Here is a 16,577-nt window from a genome sequence, read left to right as displayed (position 1 = left end):
ATGGAGCAAACTTTAATTTTACAACAAACTTTGTGTGGAACCATATTGCAAGAAGCCACTAGACCTATTCAGCACCTGCTTCAATAGTGTATTTAGTGATATTCCTGGTGGTCTCATGATGGGAGTTGTACATCAGTCCTTATCTCCAAACAGCCATCCTCTTTTACCCCTGGGAAAGTTGGGGGAATGGGTGAGCTTCACAGGCTGAAGGTATTGTTGACAGTGGGACTGGCACAGCCTGACATGACCTTTCCACAGTGATCACACACCAGCTGGACATTAATGAAGTGCTTGCTCTTGCTGTGGATAGAAATTTATCTTCAGGTGTCTTTTTGCCTATGTGAATGATGTCCATAAGGCCCCATGCCCAAAGGAAGCTGGCTACAGCTGCATGTCCCAGATCTACAACATTTTGAGTGTTGGTGTCCATGGGACAGGTGATATATTTGTTGGGCCTAGCAAAAAAGGCATGGGGGCTTGCTCGACCCAGCAGAGCACTGCAGGTTAGGAGATGGAGCTGATGTCTTGGATTGTGTTGCAGGAGGCTGCATAGGCCACCATAGCCTGGCTGGTGTCAGCTGTGACTCAGTTGGTAACTCTCTTGCCTCTGAATAAGAAGATTGTGGTTCAAGTCTCACTCACAGACTTGAGCACAAAAATCTAGAATGACACTCCAGTGTAGTACTGAGAAAATGCTGTGTTCTTGGATATTTTGGTCAAAAAATTAAACTGGGATCTGTCTGCCTGGTCAGGTGGATGGAAAAGTCCTCACAACACGATTTTGAAGAAGAGCATGTGAGTTATCCCCAGTGTCCTTGCCAATATTCACTCCTCAATCAATATTCCAGAAACGGATTATCTGGTCATTATCACCTTGCTGTTTGTGGGAGCTTGCTGTATGCAAATTAGCAGCCTACATTATAACAGTGACTATACTTCAAAGGTACTTCATTGGCTTTGAGATGTCCTGTGGTCTTGAAAGGCACTATATAAATACACTGTGTCTCCTGCCAATGCGAGATAGCCACATAAGATGGCTGCCAATACCCATCTGCACATGTGCACTGGTCCATGCATGCACAGAAAACCAGTGACATCATTCTGCTGTGCCCAGCTCTAGCCTGCCAACACTCCTCTGCGCATGCGGCAATGATGTCACCACACACATACGCAGTGACATCAATGTGCCATCACACAGTCTTCCTCAGAGGCACAGTGAAGCTATATGGCATTAATGGCTCCTAAGAGGACCTCGTATATAATGAGATTTTCATTTGTCTTTTTAGCAGTTGCTGGGGTTAATTGAAAGCCTGCGACACTGCAATCATTTTATCCGCATGAGCTAATGATACATTTTGTGCAGAACATTCCTCCCCCTTGAAGACAATCACAGAGTCATCTAGGCAGGTCTCTGCCTCAGACAACTTCCACCCACATTAGCGCTTCCTTTGCAAATTTATTTTGGCTGAATACATAGTCATATAGTTAAGTTTAGATATTTTCTCCATCTAATAGATTTGAAACTGTTGTGTTCACTTTATGGAGCTATTAAGGATGCCTTAAGGGCGGAGAAAAGGATACTGCTGGCTCAAACAGAGCTGTGATGATTTGAGCAGTGTCACCTTTGGTCCTGGCCACTGCCTACACTGCCACTCGCAATGATGTCATGGGGTAATACACCCAAACTGCACATGCACGGCATTGGCAGCAAATGCAGCCGTATAAATATGAATATTTCTTTTGGTGCAGCACAATATTCTCCCACACTGCTCCTCAGAAATTTCCAAGAAATCTACTCTTAGCCCTGTGGACTATGTAAGCCCTCCTATGAGCAGGTTGCCCTCTCCTGCTGCTCATGCTGCCTGTTAAGGCTGAAGGTGCTACTGTGGAGTCCACCCATCTAACTGTTGTTGAATGAAGCAAAATGTCACATATGATGAGGTGAGTAATGCAGAATAAAGTAGAAACAAGCAATCTCCAAGCTGAAAAATCCATTGGACCCTTTGATCTTTAAATGGTGCACCCAGTCAGTCAGTGTCTGAAGCTAATCCTGCAAGGTGTTACTCAGTGGTGCCAGTGAGGGAATTTTGATCCACACCATTAAAATAGCGTCAGGGTCCTAAATACATCATAGAGCCCCAATTCACATGAATTAATAAGGTTCTCGTCTGTTGCCAGCACACACCTCAGGCAGGTAAATGAAATGAACAATTAAGTTGGTGGGCAGCGCTGTTAAAGTGGGATTGGCGTAGTCACTCACTCACATTTCTTAATTTTCTGCCCTTTTATCCTGGTGAGCAATATCACAAGAGTCCTGCTAGTGTCAGTACATAAATAAACTGGGATTTGACAGTCTGGCCTGAATTCTCATGCAGATAGAGAGGCTTTCCATCTTAGTGAAAGTGGCTGTAGAGGTATGAATCCAGAAGCACCAGCCCTGAACCCAGCTACAGCAATTTGTGCAGCAGACAGTGGGGGTGGGTTCTAAATAATGCATCCGTGGTTCACGGAGGCAACTGCACATTTTAAAGTTCAGCTGTCTTAGCCAGATATGATTTTCACTACTGTGATGTGCAAAACATGACTAGTGCACTTAGACCTAGCAGGAGAAGGTCTAAACCTACCAGAGTTCTTTGCAGAGCTACAATACCCTTTTGGATATGGTCTCAGGACACTTGTGGAGAGGTCAGGTGTCCTTTGGGAAAGGTTAGATGCCCATTGGGAGAGATAAGGTGCGCTTTGTAAGAGGTCAAGTGCATTTTGGGGATTGTTAAAATTAGGCATGAACATGCATTTAAATGTACCTAAACTCATTGGAGTTGTCAAGCTCATAGGAACTTTAAAGACAGCTATCAAGATAGCTGTCAAAGGGAGCTGTCAAGCTGTCAAGGGAATTAAATCTACTGCACTTTAGATATTTGAAAAAACTGTCTGCAGAGTTTAAAAAAAATCAATGGCCAGAATCTTGCCCTCGGATGGCGGGCGGGCCCCACCAGCTCAGCGGCGGGCAGACAGCCAACCCCTGCCACTGAAACAAGGCCAATTTTAAGCAGGCGGGCCAATTAAGGCCCACCCAGCAGCATTCTGACACAAAGCGCCATGCTCTTCCTGTGCAGGGGGCGAGGGATTCCCCAGCTGTCAAAGCGCGCTCTTTCACGCATGCGCATGAAAGAGCGCACTGCTCCCTAGGCAAAGTCCTGTCTCAGGGAAAATACTGACACAGGAAAAAACTTTAAAAATAGAAACATTAAAAAATTATTAACATGTACCCCTCATGTGACACAAGATGGGACATGTTAATAAAGAACACATAAACCTTATTATTTTTGTACAAAACGTACGTGAAACTTCCCGCCGTGGATGAAGTTTCATGAATAATCTGAAGCCCGCTGGGGCTCCTGGCCTGCCCACCAGCCTAAAGGTTGGCCGGGCAGGTCTTTAAGTAACTCTTTCGAGTTAACAGCATTGTAACTCTTTCGAGTAGGTCTTTAAGTACTTTAACTAGCCTGTTAATGGCCTCAATTGACCATTGACAGGTTGGAGGGTGGACAGCTGGTTTCACTGTCCGCCCACCTTCCTAAACATTTAAGTGGCCCGGGATGACATCGGGGATTCCTCCCAAGGGGAAAATCCTGGCCAATGTTTGCTATTTCACTCCATTCAATAAATGTGTGTACTAGCATTATAGGCTGAATGATTGCACAACCTATCATTATCATAGTGGGGTGCCTGTCAGTTCACAGTGAGATTGACAGCTCTAATAGCTTATAAAGTCTTTGCAGTGGGACTATGAATACAAATGCCTTTTAAAGAAAGTTAAATGTTGTGATTTTTTTATCAATGAATTTTTTTAAATAGTGAATTCATCAATAGACACTTAAAAATATTATTTAATCTCAGAATGGGTCCTGAGGTCCACCCATGGTGGATACTGGGTGAGTTCGCATGGAGGATGTAAGGTCAAAGGGGGTGGGTGGGGTACATGGGTTGGAAAAAGTTGGCACTAAGTTGATTATAAAGGGCTATGGGAATGAGGTGGCATGGGTTGGCATTGATGGGGCATAGGTGTGTGTGGGAGTGTGAAGGGGTGAGAGGAGTGAGGGCTGTTTTTTGTCTTACTCCTTTGTTTTATAGGCTCAGCAAAGTGCCGGAGTACAAAGGTGGGACTTTCACCCAGCTCATCTCCTCATCCGGCAACCTCCAAACTCTTTCCGGGGACGGTGACCACAACCCCATTTTCACCTGTCCCCCAGAATGAAAATCCGAGCTTCTGGGGCACTGTCTCCCGGGTCAGGTTTGCTGAGTCAGAAATTGTCCCGAGCCATGAACGAAAATTCAGGCTTCAGTCTATAAGTGAATGAACACATTCTAATGAAACCAGGCCAAACTACCAAAAGATAAAGAAAACCAGCTACCTGTGTTCTTCTCTCCTCTTATCAATAAACTTGGTAATTTTAAAATACACAGAATGAGAGGGAGTCTCCGGCCTTTCCATTTCTCCCAGAATAAGAAGGTACACCGCAGTGAGAAGGGAATGATGCAACCAGCTCCACATTCAGAATTCATCATAAATTTGCTTGAAACAGAAGTATCAAGTCCAAAAATTTGATGTCAACCACATGCTGATCGATCTTGTTGGGAAAATTAGCAAAATAAAAGTTGTCCCCAAGCTACATAATCTCACAAACTTCTTGGTAAAATATGAAAACAATGAATAGCAAGTGTTTTCATTTCAAGGCTTTGGATAAATGAGGAAATTGAAGTGACACTCCCTGTAACCTTCCTTTAGGATATGGGATCCAGGCTTGTTACTATTGAGCTGTGTGTGTTTCCCTGATTCCATGATAGGCTGAATGAAGCTTGACTTTCATACCTGCCTGGTTAGTGGTGACATTAAGCAAAATGAACTGCCGGGGCTCCAGGCTGAGATCGGAGACCCCATTCACTGCCTCGACCTTCAGCGTATAGTTGGTGTGTGCCAACAGGTTTACCACACTGATAACCGGCTCAGTCAGTCCCATCTGCTTTGGGCTGAATCGAATCCCATTACCACATGCTTCACACTGGCTTGACTCCCACGCACACTTCCTGCAGATGACATTGTATCGGATGTCGCTCCTTCCTCCGTTACTGAAAGGTGGGCTCCACTCCAAGGTCACCGAGGTTCCATTCACACTGGATAGGGCATTTACTGGGGCAGACGGGGGTCCTGGGAAAGATCAGAAACAATGGGAGTCAGAGTACAACTGAAATGTCATGTAGCACTGTGAGCATCTTTAAATAGTAACACTTTTGCCTTTTGGAAAACTGACTAGAGTGAAATCTCATTAAATTTCTTTGTTTATTTCAAATTCTTTTCCGACAGTGCAACATGAAATGTATCTCAATGCAAATAGTTAACTTCAATAACTTGCCATCTCACTGTTCTGCACTATGAACACATTTCTGCGATTCCACGAATGTTCCTCACATCACAAGCAATTTGCATCGTTCAGAAATCACCTCAAATTTACTTATTCCACTTAGAGAGGCAATGACATGTAAAACCATAAGGAAGGGAAAATTCTGAACATTCATCCCAGTCCCAAAGGCAACTCAGTGAAGCTACTCAACCTGGCTGATTAAATTCACCCAGTAAACCTCCCAGACCCACAAGATTGTAGTGATATCAGTTAAATCAGAGATGTGGAGAGACAGGACGTCTGACTATTCTATACTAAGAAATCAATGAATGACAGGGAGTTATGACTGATCATGGAGATGAAGCTGAAGAAATGCGACAGAGCAAAAGGGGACATTGTTACAGTGTTGTTGAACAGAGGTTACTAACGAACCACAGGCATGACGACAGTGACACCATTTTAGTTCTATGCATTAATTTTAGTAAAAAAACACCTTGCACACTCCGACAAGCCATTGTACTTCATGTGTCTATTTATTTAAATATTTACTGTCATTCTGCATGAAACTTTGTAGTCATAGAATCATAAATTCGTACAGCATGGAATGGGGCTATTCAGCCTATTGCATCTGTGTCAGTTCCTTGAAAGTGACAACCTTTTGGTCTGACTCTCCCATGCTGCAGTTTATCTCTTTCATCAAAGTTTTGAATTCTGCTGTGAATTTATAAGACACACCACATCCCAAAGGAGCTTCTGGAATTGTGTCACCCAGTTGTGAGCGAGATTTTCAATTCATCGCAATAATTATTGAGAATGTTCATTTGTACAGTGAGATTCACCAGACTCAGACTCTGTTCTCCATCCTAACCTGCCTCCACCTTCCAATCAGGATGTGATTGGATGCTACTTGCCCTTTGCCATTTACCATGTTGGAGCTGCATGTTGCTTTCCTTTCCTGGCCTGGAGTGGTTATTTATAGAATAATAGAATAGTTACAGCACAGGAGGACATTCAGCCCATCATGTCTGTGTGGGCCATCTGATGAGCAATTCACCTCATGCCTATCCTTTGCTTTTACCCCATAGTCCTGCATCTTTTTCCTTTTCGGATAATGATCCAATTCCCTTTTGAAAGCCATGATTGACCCTGCCTCCACTACACTCGCAGGCAGTGTATTCCAGACCTCAACCACTTGATGCATGAATAAGTTTTTCCTCATGTTACCATTGCTTCCTTTGCCAATTGCTTTAAATCTGAATCCTCTGATTTTCAATCCTTCCACCAATGGGAACAATTTCTCTCTATCTACTCTGACCACACCCCTCTTGATTTTGAATACCTCTATCAAATCTCCTCTCAAGCTTTTCTTCCCCAAGCAGAACAGTCCCAACTTCTCAAATCTTGCCAAGTAACTGAAGTTCCTCATCCCGGAACTATTTTCTCGTGAATCTCTTCTGCACTCTGTTAATACCTTCCAAAATTCCCTAGATTCTGAAAAGGTCCCAATGGATTGGATAAGCACAAATGTAACATCTCTATTATTTTTATCATTTAGTGAATGCAAATCCCAAAGACTTCTATTCAAGAGAGGAAATAGAAATCTGAAAACTATAGGCCACTTAGTCAAATATCTGTCATTAGGACAATGCTGTAATCCATTAATAAGTAGCAACAGGATATTTACATAGTCAGAGTCAACATAGTTTTTATAGAATGGGAAACAGCAATTGACACATCTATTAAGTTCTTTTTGGGTATGACAAGCAGGGTGGATAAAGGGAAATCAATAGATATAGTGTATTTGGATTTCCAAAATGCATTTGTTAAGGTGCCAATTTTTCAATTATTCTAATTGGTCAATCTGATCATTGTGATGCTTCCCTTTCCATACCGTGTTTCCATGGCGCTGGAAATTGGCATTCTCACAATTTTAGCAGAGAAACAGTTATCGGGGAGTAAAACACTCACAACACGCCACACAACACTCACACAACACACACAACTCACAACAATCACACGACACACACATCTCACACAACACTCACATAACACTCACAACAGTCATACAACAATGACACAACTCACACAACACTCACACACCTCACACAACACTCAAAAGACTCACACAATTCACACAACACTCACAACAAACATGCAACACTCACACAACTCACACACCTCACACAGCACACAACAAACACACAACACTCACACAACTCACACAACACTCACAACACATACAACTATCACACAACACTCATACAACACTCACAACATTCACAAAACAATCACACACCACTCACACAACCACACAGCACTCTCAACGCACAACACACACAACAATCACACAGCACTCTCAACACACAACACACACAACAATCACACAGCACTCTCAACACACAACACACACAACAATCACACAACACACACACAACAATCACACAACACACACACGTTGCTGTTCATTTTACCATTTTACAAACAAAGGCACAAAGTGTGTCTATTATTCACTTTTATTTCCTAATTTCCTAATTCTGAAACACAATTAGCCAAATGCTGCATGGGGACTAACATATTGGACAATGTAACATTCAAACAATCACTCATTCAACTTGACACTGTAGGCACAGGGCTGTTCCAAGTGCTTTTATTTTCATAGCTGGCTTGGTGTACAACAGCGCTAATTAAATATTGATATGATTAGGCTCCATCGGTTACTTTGATATCTTCACTTTGGATAAATAGAATGAATGATTCACATATGATCTTTATGAGTCTGATTTTACATTTGGCAGATTAAAAGGGTTACCAAGCATTGCTCTGCAATAGTTATTACTCATTGATTATCGCACAACGATGTAGTCCTATAAAATATCCAGTGACAGGCCAGAATGCAGTGGAGTAATGGGTTGATTGTGATACAGCAATTTAAAATGATGGAGTCTCACCACTAGTACCCTTCTCGGACAGTTAATGAGACTGACTAATTGCATGCAGCAGTGTCAGCATTGGTAAGATTTTCATAGAGCCTTAGAAACTTACAGCAGAGAAGGGGGTCATTTATCCAAAAGCAGAATACTGCGGATGTGGAAATCTGAAATAAAAACAGAAAATGCTGGAAATACTCAGTAGGTCAGCATGGTGGAGAGGGAAATGGAGTTAAGGGGCTGGATTTTACACTCCCCCACCAGCAGGGGGAGTTGAAGGCCGGGGAGGGGGAGAATGCTTATAAACGCACATCATTTTACGTAGGACAGTATTACTCTTCACTTATCTGGACGAGTGCAACTCCAATGACATCAAGAAGCTCAACACCACATTTGTGGCATCCCCCAAGTCACCCCCTCGCTTTAACCCTCCCCCTGGCCTCTCAAACCCGGACCGCCATCCACCTCGCCCCCCCTTCGATGAGGCCTGCCAGCCGGGCGCTACCAATACCCCAGACTTCTCAGTGACCTCCACACGAATTTGGCGCTGCTGAGATGACAGAGCTGCTGGCCAATTGCATTGGCTGGAAGTTCTTTAGGACAGGACTTGCTCCACAGATGCAGACAGAATTCTCATCCTCAATCAGTTAACATCTTTCTGAGCGTGAAAAGGCTGCAGTTAGTGTTTGCGGCTCGAGGAGCTTCGGAACAGAGTCATTGAGCTGGAGGCTAAGCTGCAGACACTGCGACACATCAGAGAGGGGGATTCTGTATGATTAGTTTTGTTTTTAAAAAGGAAGTGAACTGGACACTTTGTATCAGGAGGTGGTCAAACCCTTAGGACAGCAGGATCTTCAAATTTGGTCAGTAGTCAGGGATAGGAGGGTGTGACTGCAAGTGAGGTAGGTAAGGGGACCCAGAGGACAGGAGTGCAGGAGTGTGAGCCTCTACAATTGTCTAACAAGTTTGAGGTTCTCTCAGCTTGTTTGGTTGAGAGTGGAGGCTGCAGGGTGGTTGTGCTAACTGAACATGGCACCATGGTACAGAAAGTTATTGAAGTCGGGGGAGTAAAAAGGAATGCAATGGCAGTAGAAACAATATAGTGAGGGGGATTGACACAGTTATTTTTTGCAAAGAGCAAGAGTCCAGACGGCTGTGTTGCCTGCCCGGTGCCTGGGTTGGGGGCATCCGCTCAGAGTTGGAGAGGAACTTGCAGTGGGAGGGGGAAGATCTAGTGGTCATGGTCCATGTAGTGATCAACGACATAGGCAGGGTGAGGAAGGAGGCTCTACATAGCCAGTATGTGGAGCTAGGCATAAAATTAAGAAGCAGAACATCAAAGGTAATAATTTCTGGATTATTACCTGAGCCACATGCAAATTAGCATAGGGCAAATGAGATTGGGGAAATGAATGCGTGGCTCAAAGACTGGTGTGGGAGAAGTGGGTTCCGCTTTGTGGGGCACTGGCACCAGTGCTGGGGAAAGTGGGATCTGTACCATTGGGACGGTCTACATGGATAAGCTAAGTGGGACATAGATGGGTTAACTGAATGGGCAACGATCTGACAAATGGAGTATAATGTGGGAAAAAGTGAAATTTTCCATTTTGGCAGGAAGAATTAAAGAGAAGCATGTTATCTAAATAGTGAGAGATCGCAGAGCTCTGAGATGCAGGGGGATCTGGGTGTCCTAGTGCATGAATTGCAGGTGAAGCAAGTAATTAGGAAAGTTAATGAAATGTTGTAATTTATTGTGAGGGAAATTGAATATAAAAGTAGGGAGGTTATGCTTCAGTTGTACAGGGCACTGGTGAAACCATATCTGAAGTACTGTGTACAGTACTGGTCTCCTTATTTAAGGAAGGATGTAAAAGCAATGGAAGCAGTTCAGAGAAGGTTTACTAGACTATTACCTGGAATGGGTGGGTTGTCTTAAGAGAAAAGGTTGGACAGACTAGGCTTGTATCTGCTGGAGTTTAGAAGAGTAAGAGGCAACTTGATTGAAACATATAAGATCCTGAGGGGTCTTGACAGGGTGGATGTGGAGAGGATGTTTCGCCTTGTGGGAGAATCTAGAACTAGGGGTTGCTGTTTAAAAATAAGGGGTCTCCCATTTAAGACAGAGATTAGGAGAAATATTTTCTCTCAGAGGGTTGTGAGTCTTGGAACTCTCTTCCTCAAAAGGCGGTAGAAGCAGAGTCTTTGTATATTTTTAAGACAGAGCTGGATAGATTCTTGATGAACAAGGGGGTGAAAGGTTATCGGAGGTTGGCAGAATGTGGAGTTGAGGTTACAATCAGATCAGTCATGATCTTGTTGAATGGCAGAGCGGGCTCGAGGGGCCGAGTGGGCTCCAAATACCTACTCCTACTCCTAATTTGTATGTTGATATGTTCCAGCATTTTCTGTTTTTATTAAAAGGGACCATTTAGCCCATTGTGCCTGGCCTCATTTTTTGAAAAATCAGTCACACATAGTCCTACATTCCCCCTTCTTGTCCAAAAGTTTGTAAATTCCTCATCCACAAGACCTGCCCAATTTCTTTTAATATTATTTTTGAAATTAGCTTCCAACACCTTTCCAGGTAGAGGGTTCCACATCCTGACAACTCAATAAAAAAAACCAGAAATATTTTATTAATTTTATTCATTCATGGAATGTGGGCAATGCTGGGAAGTTTAGTATTTATTACCTATCCCTAATTGCCCTTGAGAATGTGATGGTGAGCTGCCCTCTTGAACCGCTGTGATCCATGTGGTGTAGATACACCCACAGTGCTGTTAGGAAGGGAGTTGCAGGATTTTGACCCAGCGACAGTGAAGGAACGGTGATATCTCTGCAAGTCATGATGGTGAGTGGCTTGGAGGGGAGCTTCCAGGTGTTGGTGTCCCCATGTATCTGCTGCCCTTGTCCTTCTAGGTAGTAGAGAAAGCAGGTTCGGAAGGTGCTGTCGTAGGAGCCTCGGTGAGTTGCTACAGTGCACCTTGTAGATGGTACACGCTGTGTCATTGTTGGAGGGAGTGAATTTTTGTGGATGTGGTGCCAGTCAAGCAGGCTGCTTTGTCTTGGATGGTGTCGAGCTTCTTGAGTGTTGTTGGAGCTGCACTCATCCAGGCAAATGGACAGTATTCAATCACACTCCTAATTCGTGCATTGTAGTTGGTAGACAGGCTTTGGGGAGTCAGGAAGTGAGCTACTCTGCACAGATTTCTCAGCCCCTGACCTGATCTTGTTACCACATTATTTATATGGTTGATCCAATTCAGTTTCTTGTCAATAGCAACTAGGGGATATTGATGGTGGGGGATTCAGTGATTGCAATGCTGTTGAATGTCAAGGGGCAATGGTTAGATTTCCTCTTGTTGAAAATGGTTGTTACCTGGCACTTGTGTGACATAAACGTTACTGACCACTTATCAGCTCAAGTCTGAATGTTGTTCAGGTCTTTCTGCATGTGGACACAGTATTTAAAGATAGCAAATGGTGCTGAACATTGTGCAATCATCAGTGAACATCCCCACTTCTGACCTTATGATGGAAGGAAGGTCATTGATGAAGCAACTGAAGATGGTTGGGCTGAGGACACTGTCCTGAGGAACTCCTGCATTGATGTCCTGGAGCTGAGATGACTGACCTCCACAATCACAACCATCTTTCTTTGTGCTAGACTCCAACCAGTGGAGAGATTTCCCCCTGATTCCCATTGACTTCAATTCTATTAAAGTTCCTTGATGACCAATACTTGGTCAAATGCTGCCTTGCTGTCAAGGGCAATCACTCTCAATTCTGTGATTTAACTCTACTGTCTACATGTGATCTGTGTTGGTCCATGGGTAGAACAAGATTTACATGGACGTTCATGATTGCCAAGTCCTCTCAGGTACCTGAAGAGAGAGAGAATCTACTTTTGGATATAAATTTTAATGAGTGGAGTGGCCCTAGCGGTACCCAAACTGAGCATTAGTGAGCAGGTTATTGCTGAGTAAGTGCCACTCGATAGCACCATTAATGACACCTTCCATCACTTTGCTGATGATCGAGAGTTGACTGATGGAATGATATTTGGCCGGGTTGGATTTGTCCTGCTTTTGTTTACAGGACGTACCTGGGCAACTTTCCACATTGCCAGGGAGATGCCAGTACTCCAGCTGTACAAGAATAGTTTTCCTAGGGGTGCAGCTAGTTCTGGAGAACAAGTTTTCAATACCTTTACCAGAATGTTGCCAAGCCAAAGCCTTTTCTGTGTTCAATTACTTCAACCATTTCCTTATATCATGTGAAATGAATCGAATTGGCTAAAAACTGGTGCCAGGGATGTCAAGAAGAGGCCGAGATGGATCAAGCACTTGGCATTTCTGGATGAAGATGGTTGTAAATGCTTCAGCCTTGTCTTAGGCACTGATATGCTGGGCTCCCCCATCATTGAGGATGGGAATATTTGTGGAGCCTCCTCCTCCAGTAAGAAGTTTAATTGCCCACCATCATTCATGACTGGATGTGGCAGGACTGAAGTGCTTTGATCTGATCCCTTGGTTGTGGTTCCATTTAGCTCTGTTTATAACATGCTGCCTATGCTGTTTGGCATGCATTGAAGTTCTGTATTATAGCTTCACCAGGCTGATGCGTTTTTTGATATGCCTGTTACTGCTTCTGGCCTTCTCCAAATTCCCCCCAATGGCCTGTTCCTGCTTTACCCTGAAATCTCCTTTTCCAATCTACCTGTGCTGGGTCTTTTCTTAAATTGCTGAAATTCGTTTTTCCCAGGTTCCATATTTTTATCTTTTATATTTTCAGGTCTCTTCTTACAATTACTGTAAACTGACTTATGTTTTGGTTGCTGTTAGCCAGAAGCTCTCTTATTGTAACACACTCCAATGATACCTGGGATGAAGAACTGTGGCTATGAGGTTAGATTGGAGAGGTTGGGACTGTTTTCCTTGGAGAAAAGAAGGCTGAGAGGAGACTTGATAGAGATATTCAAGATCCTGAGGGGTATGGACAGGGTAAATAGTGAGAAACTGTTCCCACTTAAGATAACATCAAGAACAAGAGGGCACAGATTCAAAATAACTTTCAAAAGGTGTAAAAATGATGTGAGGAAATTTTTTTTCACCCAGAGGTTGGTTGGAGTCTGGAACAAACTTCCTGAAAGGGTGGTGGAAGCAGGTTCAATCGAGGTATTCAAAAGGGAATTGGATTGCTACCTGAAAAGAGAGAATGTGCAAGGTTACGGGGATAAGGCAGGGAAGTGGGACTAGGTGGAATGCTCTTTCAGAGAGCCAGTGCAAACTTGATTGGCCGAATGGCCCCCTTCTGCTCTGTAAATATATTGTTATTGCATGATACTGTGACACTTGCCCTACTTCACTTTCCAGAACCAGAACAAATACTGCCTTATTCCTTGTTGAACTGGAGAAACATTGATCAAGAAAGTTCTGTTGTACACACATTAGAACTTCCTCTCCTTCCCTACGATTAGCACTGTGAATTTCCCAGTCAATATTGGATAAAGTCTCCAAATTTTAATACACTATTTTTGCTGCACACCTTTGAAGTTCACTAAAAGAAAAAGTCTGGATTAAAAAGCAGGCAGATATGGGTACTAAATATTCCTAATTATATCCAGGTGTTCAGGAAGGATAGGGTGGGAATGAAAGGAGAAGTATCAAACAAGGAGATTATTATAATGCTAGGGAGAGGATAACCCAGAGGGGTCAAGGACAGGAACTATTTGGTTAGAGCTAAGAAACAATGGAGGTATCATTACATTATTCACTGTATTCTATAGACCACCAACTAGTGGGAAAGATATAGAAGAACACATTTGCAAGGAAATTATAGAGAATTGCAAAAACAATGGAGTAGTTATAATGGGAAAGTTCACTCATCATAAAATAGATTGGATTAGCAGTAGTGCAAAAGGCAGAGAGGGGGAACAGTTTTTGCAGTGTACTCACAAGAATTTTCTACATCAGTATGTTTCCCATCTAACAAGGCAGGAGGCATTGCTGGCTCTGTGAAATAAGGTGGGTTAAATGGATCAAGTGTCAGTACAGAAACATTTAGGGAACAGTGATCATAGCATCATAAGATTTAGGTCAGCCATGGAAAAAGATAAAGAGTAATCTCGAGCAAAAATACTTCAATGCAGCAGCACCCATTTTTAGTGGGGTGAGAACAGATCTGACCCGGTAAATTGGAATCAAAGATTGGCAGCAAGAAATGTAACAAAGCAATGGGCAGCATTCTTCAGAGGAGATAGTTTAGGTACAGGCGAGGTACATTCCCACAAGGAGGAGAAGTGGGGCAAACAAATCCAGAGTTCCCTGGATGGTGAGAGATATAGAGAGTAAGATGAAACAGAAAAGGGGTGACAGCTATAAAGTTGATAACATAACTGAGATCCAGGCTAAATATAGAAAATTCAGAGGGGAAGTGAAAAAGGAAACAAGAGAGGCAAAGAGAGAATATGGGAAGAGACTGGCAGCCAACATACAAGAGAATCCATAAGTTTTCTTTGGCAGCCTTCCATCTTGTAAGGCAATGCTTTGTGCCATGGTGGTCAATTCTGTGTTAATCACCTGGTGTGATTCGGCAGCCCCATCCTGGCATGACAGTGTTTGCCACATTTGTTTCAGATGAAGACAGTGGGCTGAGAAAGTGCATGATTTGGTGGTCACTTTTTTCTCTGGGCCTTGTTCCTGGCCAGTTGAGCTTTCTGTTTTGCCTCGCCTCTTCCAACGCCCCTCCAGACATTTAACCTCCAGAGATCGTGGCTGTTGGCAACTGTCCCTCCGTTGGTGGTGTCAATGTCCACCATCTCCATGGGCATAGTTTTACAGCCACGTCGCAGCAAGATCCAGACCGGAATATGCAGCCGGCCATTCAAAGGTCCATTGACTCCGGCAGGACCAAAAAACCCTGCCGGCGAGAGGGGCCCTAAAATTCCAGGAGGGGTGAGGCCAATTAGGGACTAACAAGGGGATCTATGCATGGAGGTAGAGGGCATGACTGAGATACTAAACAAGTACTTTGCATCTGTATTTACCAAGGATAAAGATGCTGCCCAGTCAGAGGGAAAGAGGTAGTTCAAACATCAAATGGGCTAAAATTGATAAAGGGGTGGGTATTGGAAACCTGGCTGGATGGGATATATCTGAGGATACCAATGGGAGTAAGGTTGGAAATTGCAGAGGCACTGGCCATAATCTTCAAACCTACTTAGATGCAGGGGTGGTGCCAGAGAACTGGAGATTTACTCTTTGATTCAAAAAAGGGTATAAAGAATAAACCCACCAATCACAGGCTAGTCAGTTTAACATTAACGGTAGGAACTTTTAGAAATAATTTGGGACAAAACTAACATTCAATTGGATGTGTGGATTAATTAAGGAAAGCCAGCAGAGGGTTATTAAAGGCAAATTGTGCTTTAACTTATCTGACGGAGTTTTTTGATGAATTAACACGGAGGATTAATGAGGGTAATAAGGTTGATGTGGTGTACATGGGCTTCCAAAAGGTGTTTGAAAAAATGCACACATATGGGCTTCTTGGTAAAGTCAGAGGCACCTGGAAAAGAAGGGACAGTGACAACATGAATATGAATTTGGCTGAGTGACAGGAAACAGAGATTAATTCTGATGAAGAGTGATATTAGAGTTGGAATGTTAACTCTGTTTCTCTCTCCACAGATGCTGCCTAACCTGCTGATGTATTCCAGCATTTTCTCTTTTAATTTCAGATTTCCAGCATCCTCAGTATTTTGCTTTTATATTAGGCAGGAGTGGTGGCTGTTTTTGGATTGGAGGAAGGTATACATTGGGATTCCTCAGGGGTCTTTACCAGGACCACTATTTTTCTTGACATGTATTAGTAACCTAAACTTGGGTATACAGGGAAAAAAATTCAAAATTTGTAGATGATACAACATTTGGAAGTGCTGTGACTGTGAGGAGAGTCGTCATAGCCTTCAAGAGGACATAGGCAGGCTTGTAGAATGGATGGATATGTGGCAGATTAAATTTAATTCAGAGAAGTGTGAAGTGATACATTCTGGTAGGAAGAAGAGAGAGAGGCTGCATAAGAGAAAGGGTATAATTCTAAAGTAGGTCCAGGAATAGAGAAGCTTAGGGGTATATGTGCACAGGACAGATTAAGAAAGTGTTTGAAAAGGCATACCACAGCTTTGGCTTTATAAGTAGAGACAAATAGTACATAAGCAAGACAGTTATCATGAACCGTTATAAAG

At 43.2% G+C, this 16,577-nt stretch overlaps 1 protein-coding gene across 1 annotated transcript in view; it reads right to left on the bottom strand.

Annotated features, from left to right (window-relative positions):
* Nucleotides 1-16,577, bottom strand: part of epha8 (eph receptor A8) — a 564,125-nt gene that overhangs the window by 183,369 nt on the left and 364,179 nt on the right. Inside the window, exon 5 of the mRNA XM_041206570.1 lies at nt 4,874-5,209. Within this exon, the coding sequence (XP_041062504.1) occupies nt 4,874-5,209 (336 nt within the window). The remainder of the gene's footprint in view (nt 1-4,873; nt 5,210-16,577) is intronic.

This window comes from Carcharodon carcharias, chromosome 15, assembly GCF_017639515.1.
Source record: "Carcharodon carcharias isolate sCarCar2 chromosome 15, sCarCar2.pri, whole genome shotgun sequence".
In the NCBI taxonomy this organism is placed as follows: Eukaryota; Metazoa; Chordata; class Chondrichthyes; order Lamniformes; family Lamnidae; genus Carcharodon; species Carcharodon carcharias.
Note: the sequence above shows the minus strand (reverse complement) of the source record. Positions and strands in the feature narration are given on the sequence as shown.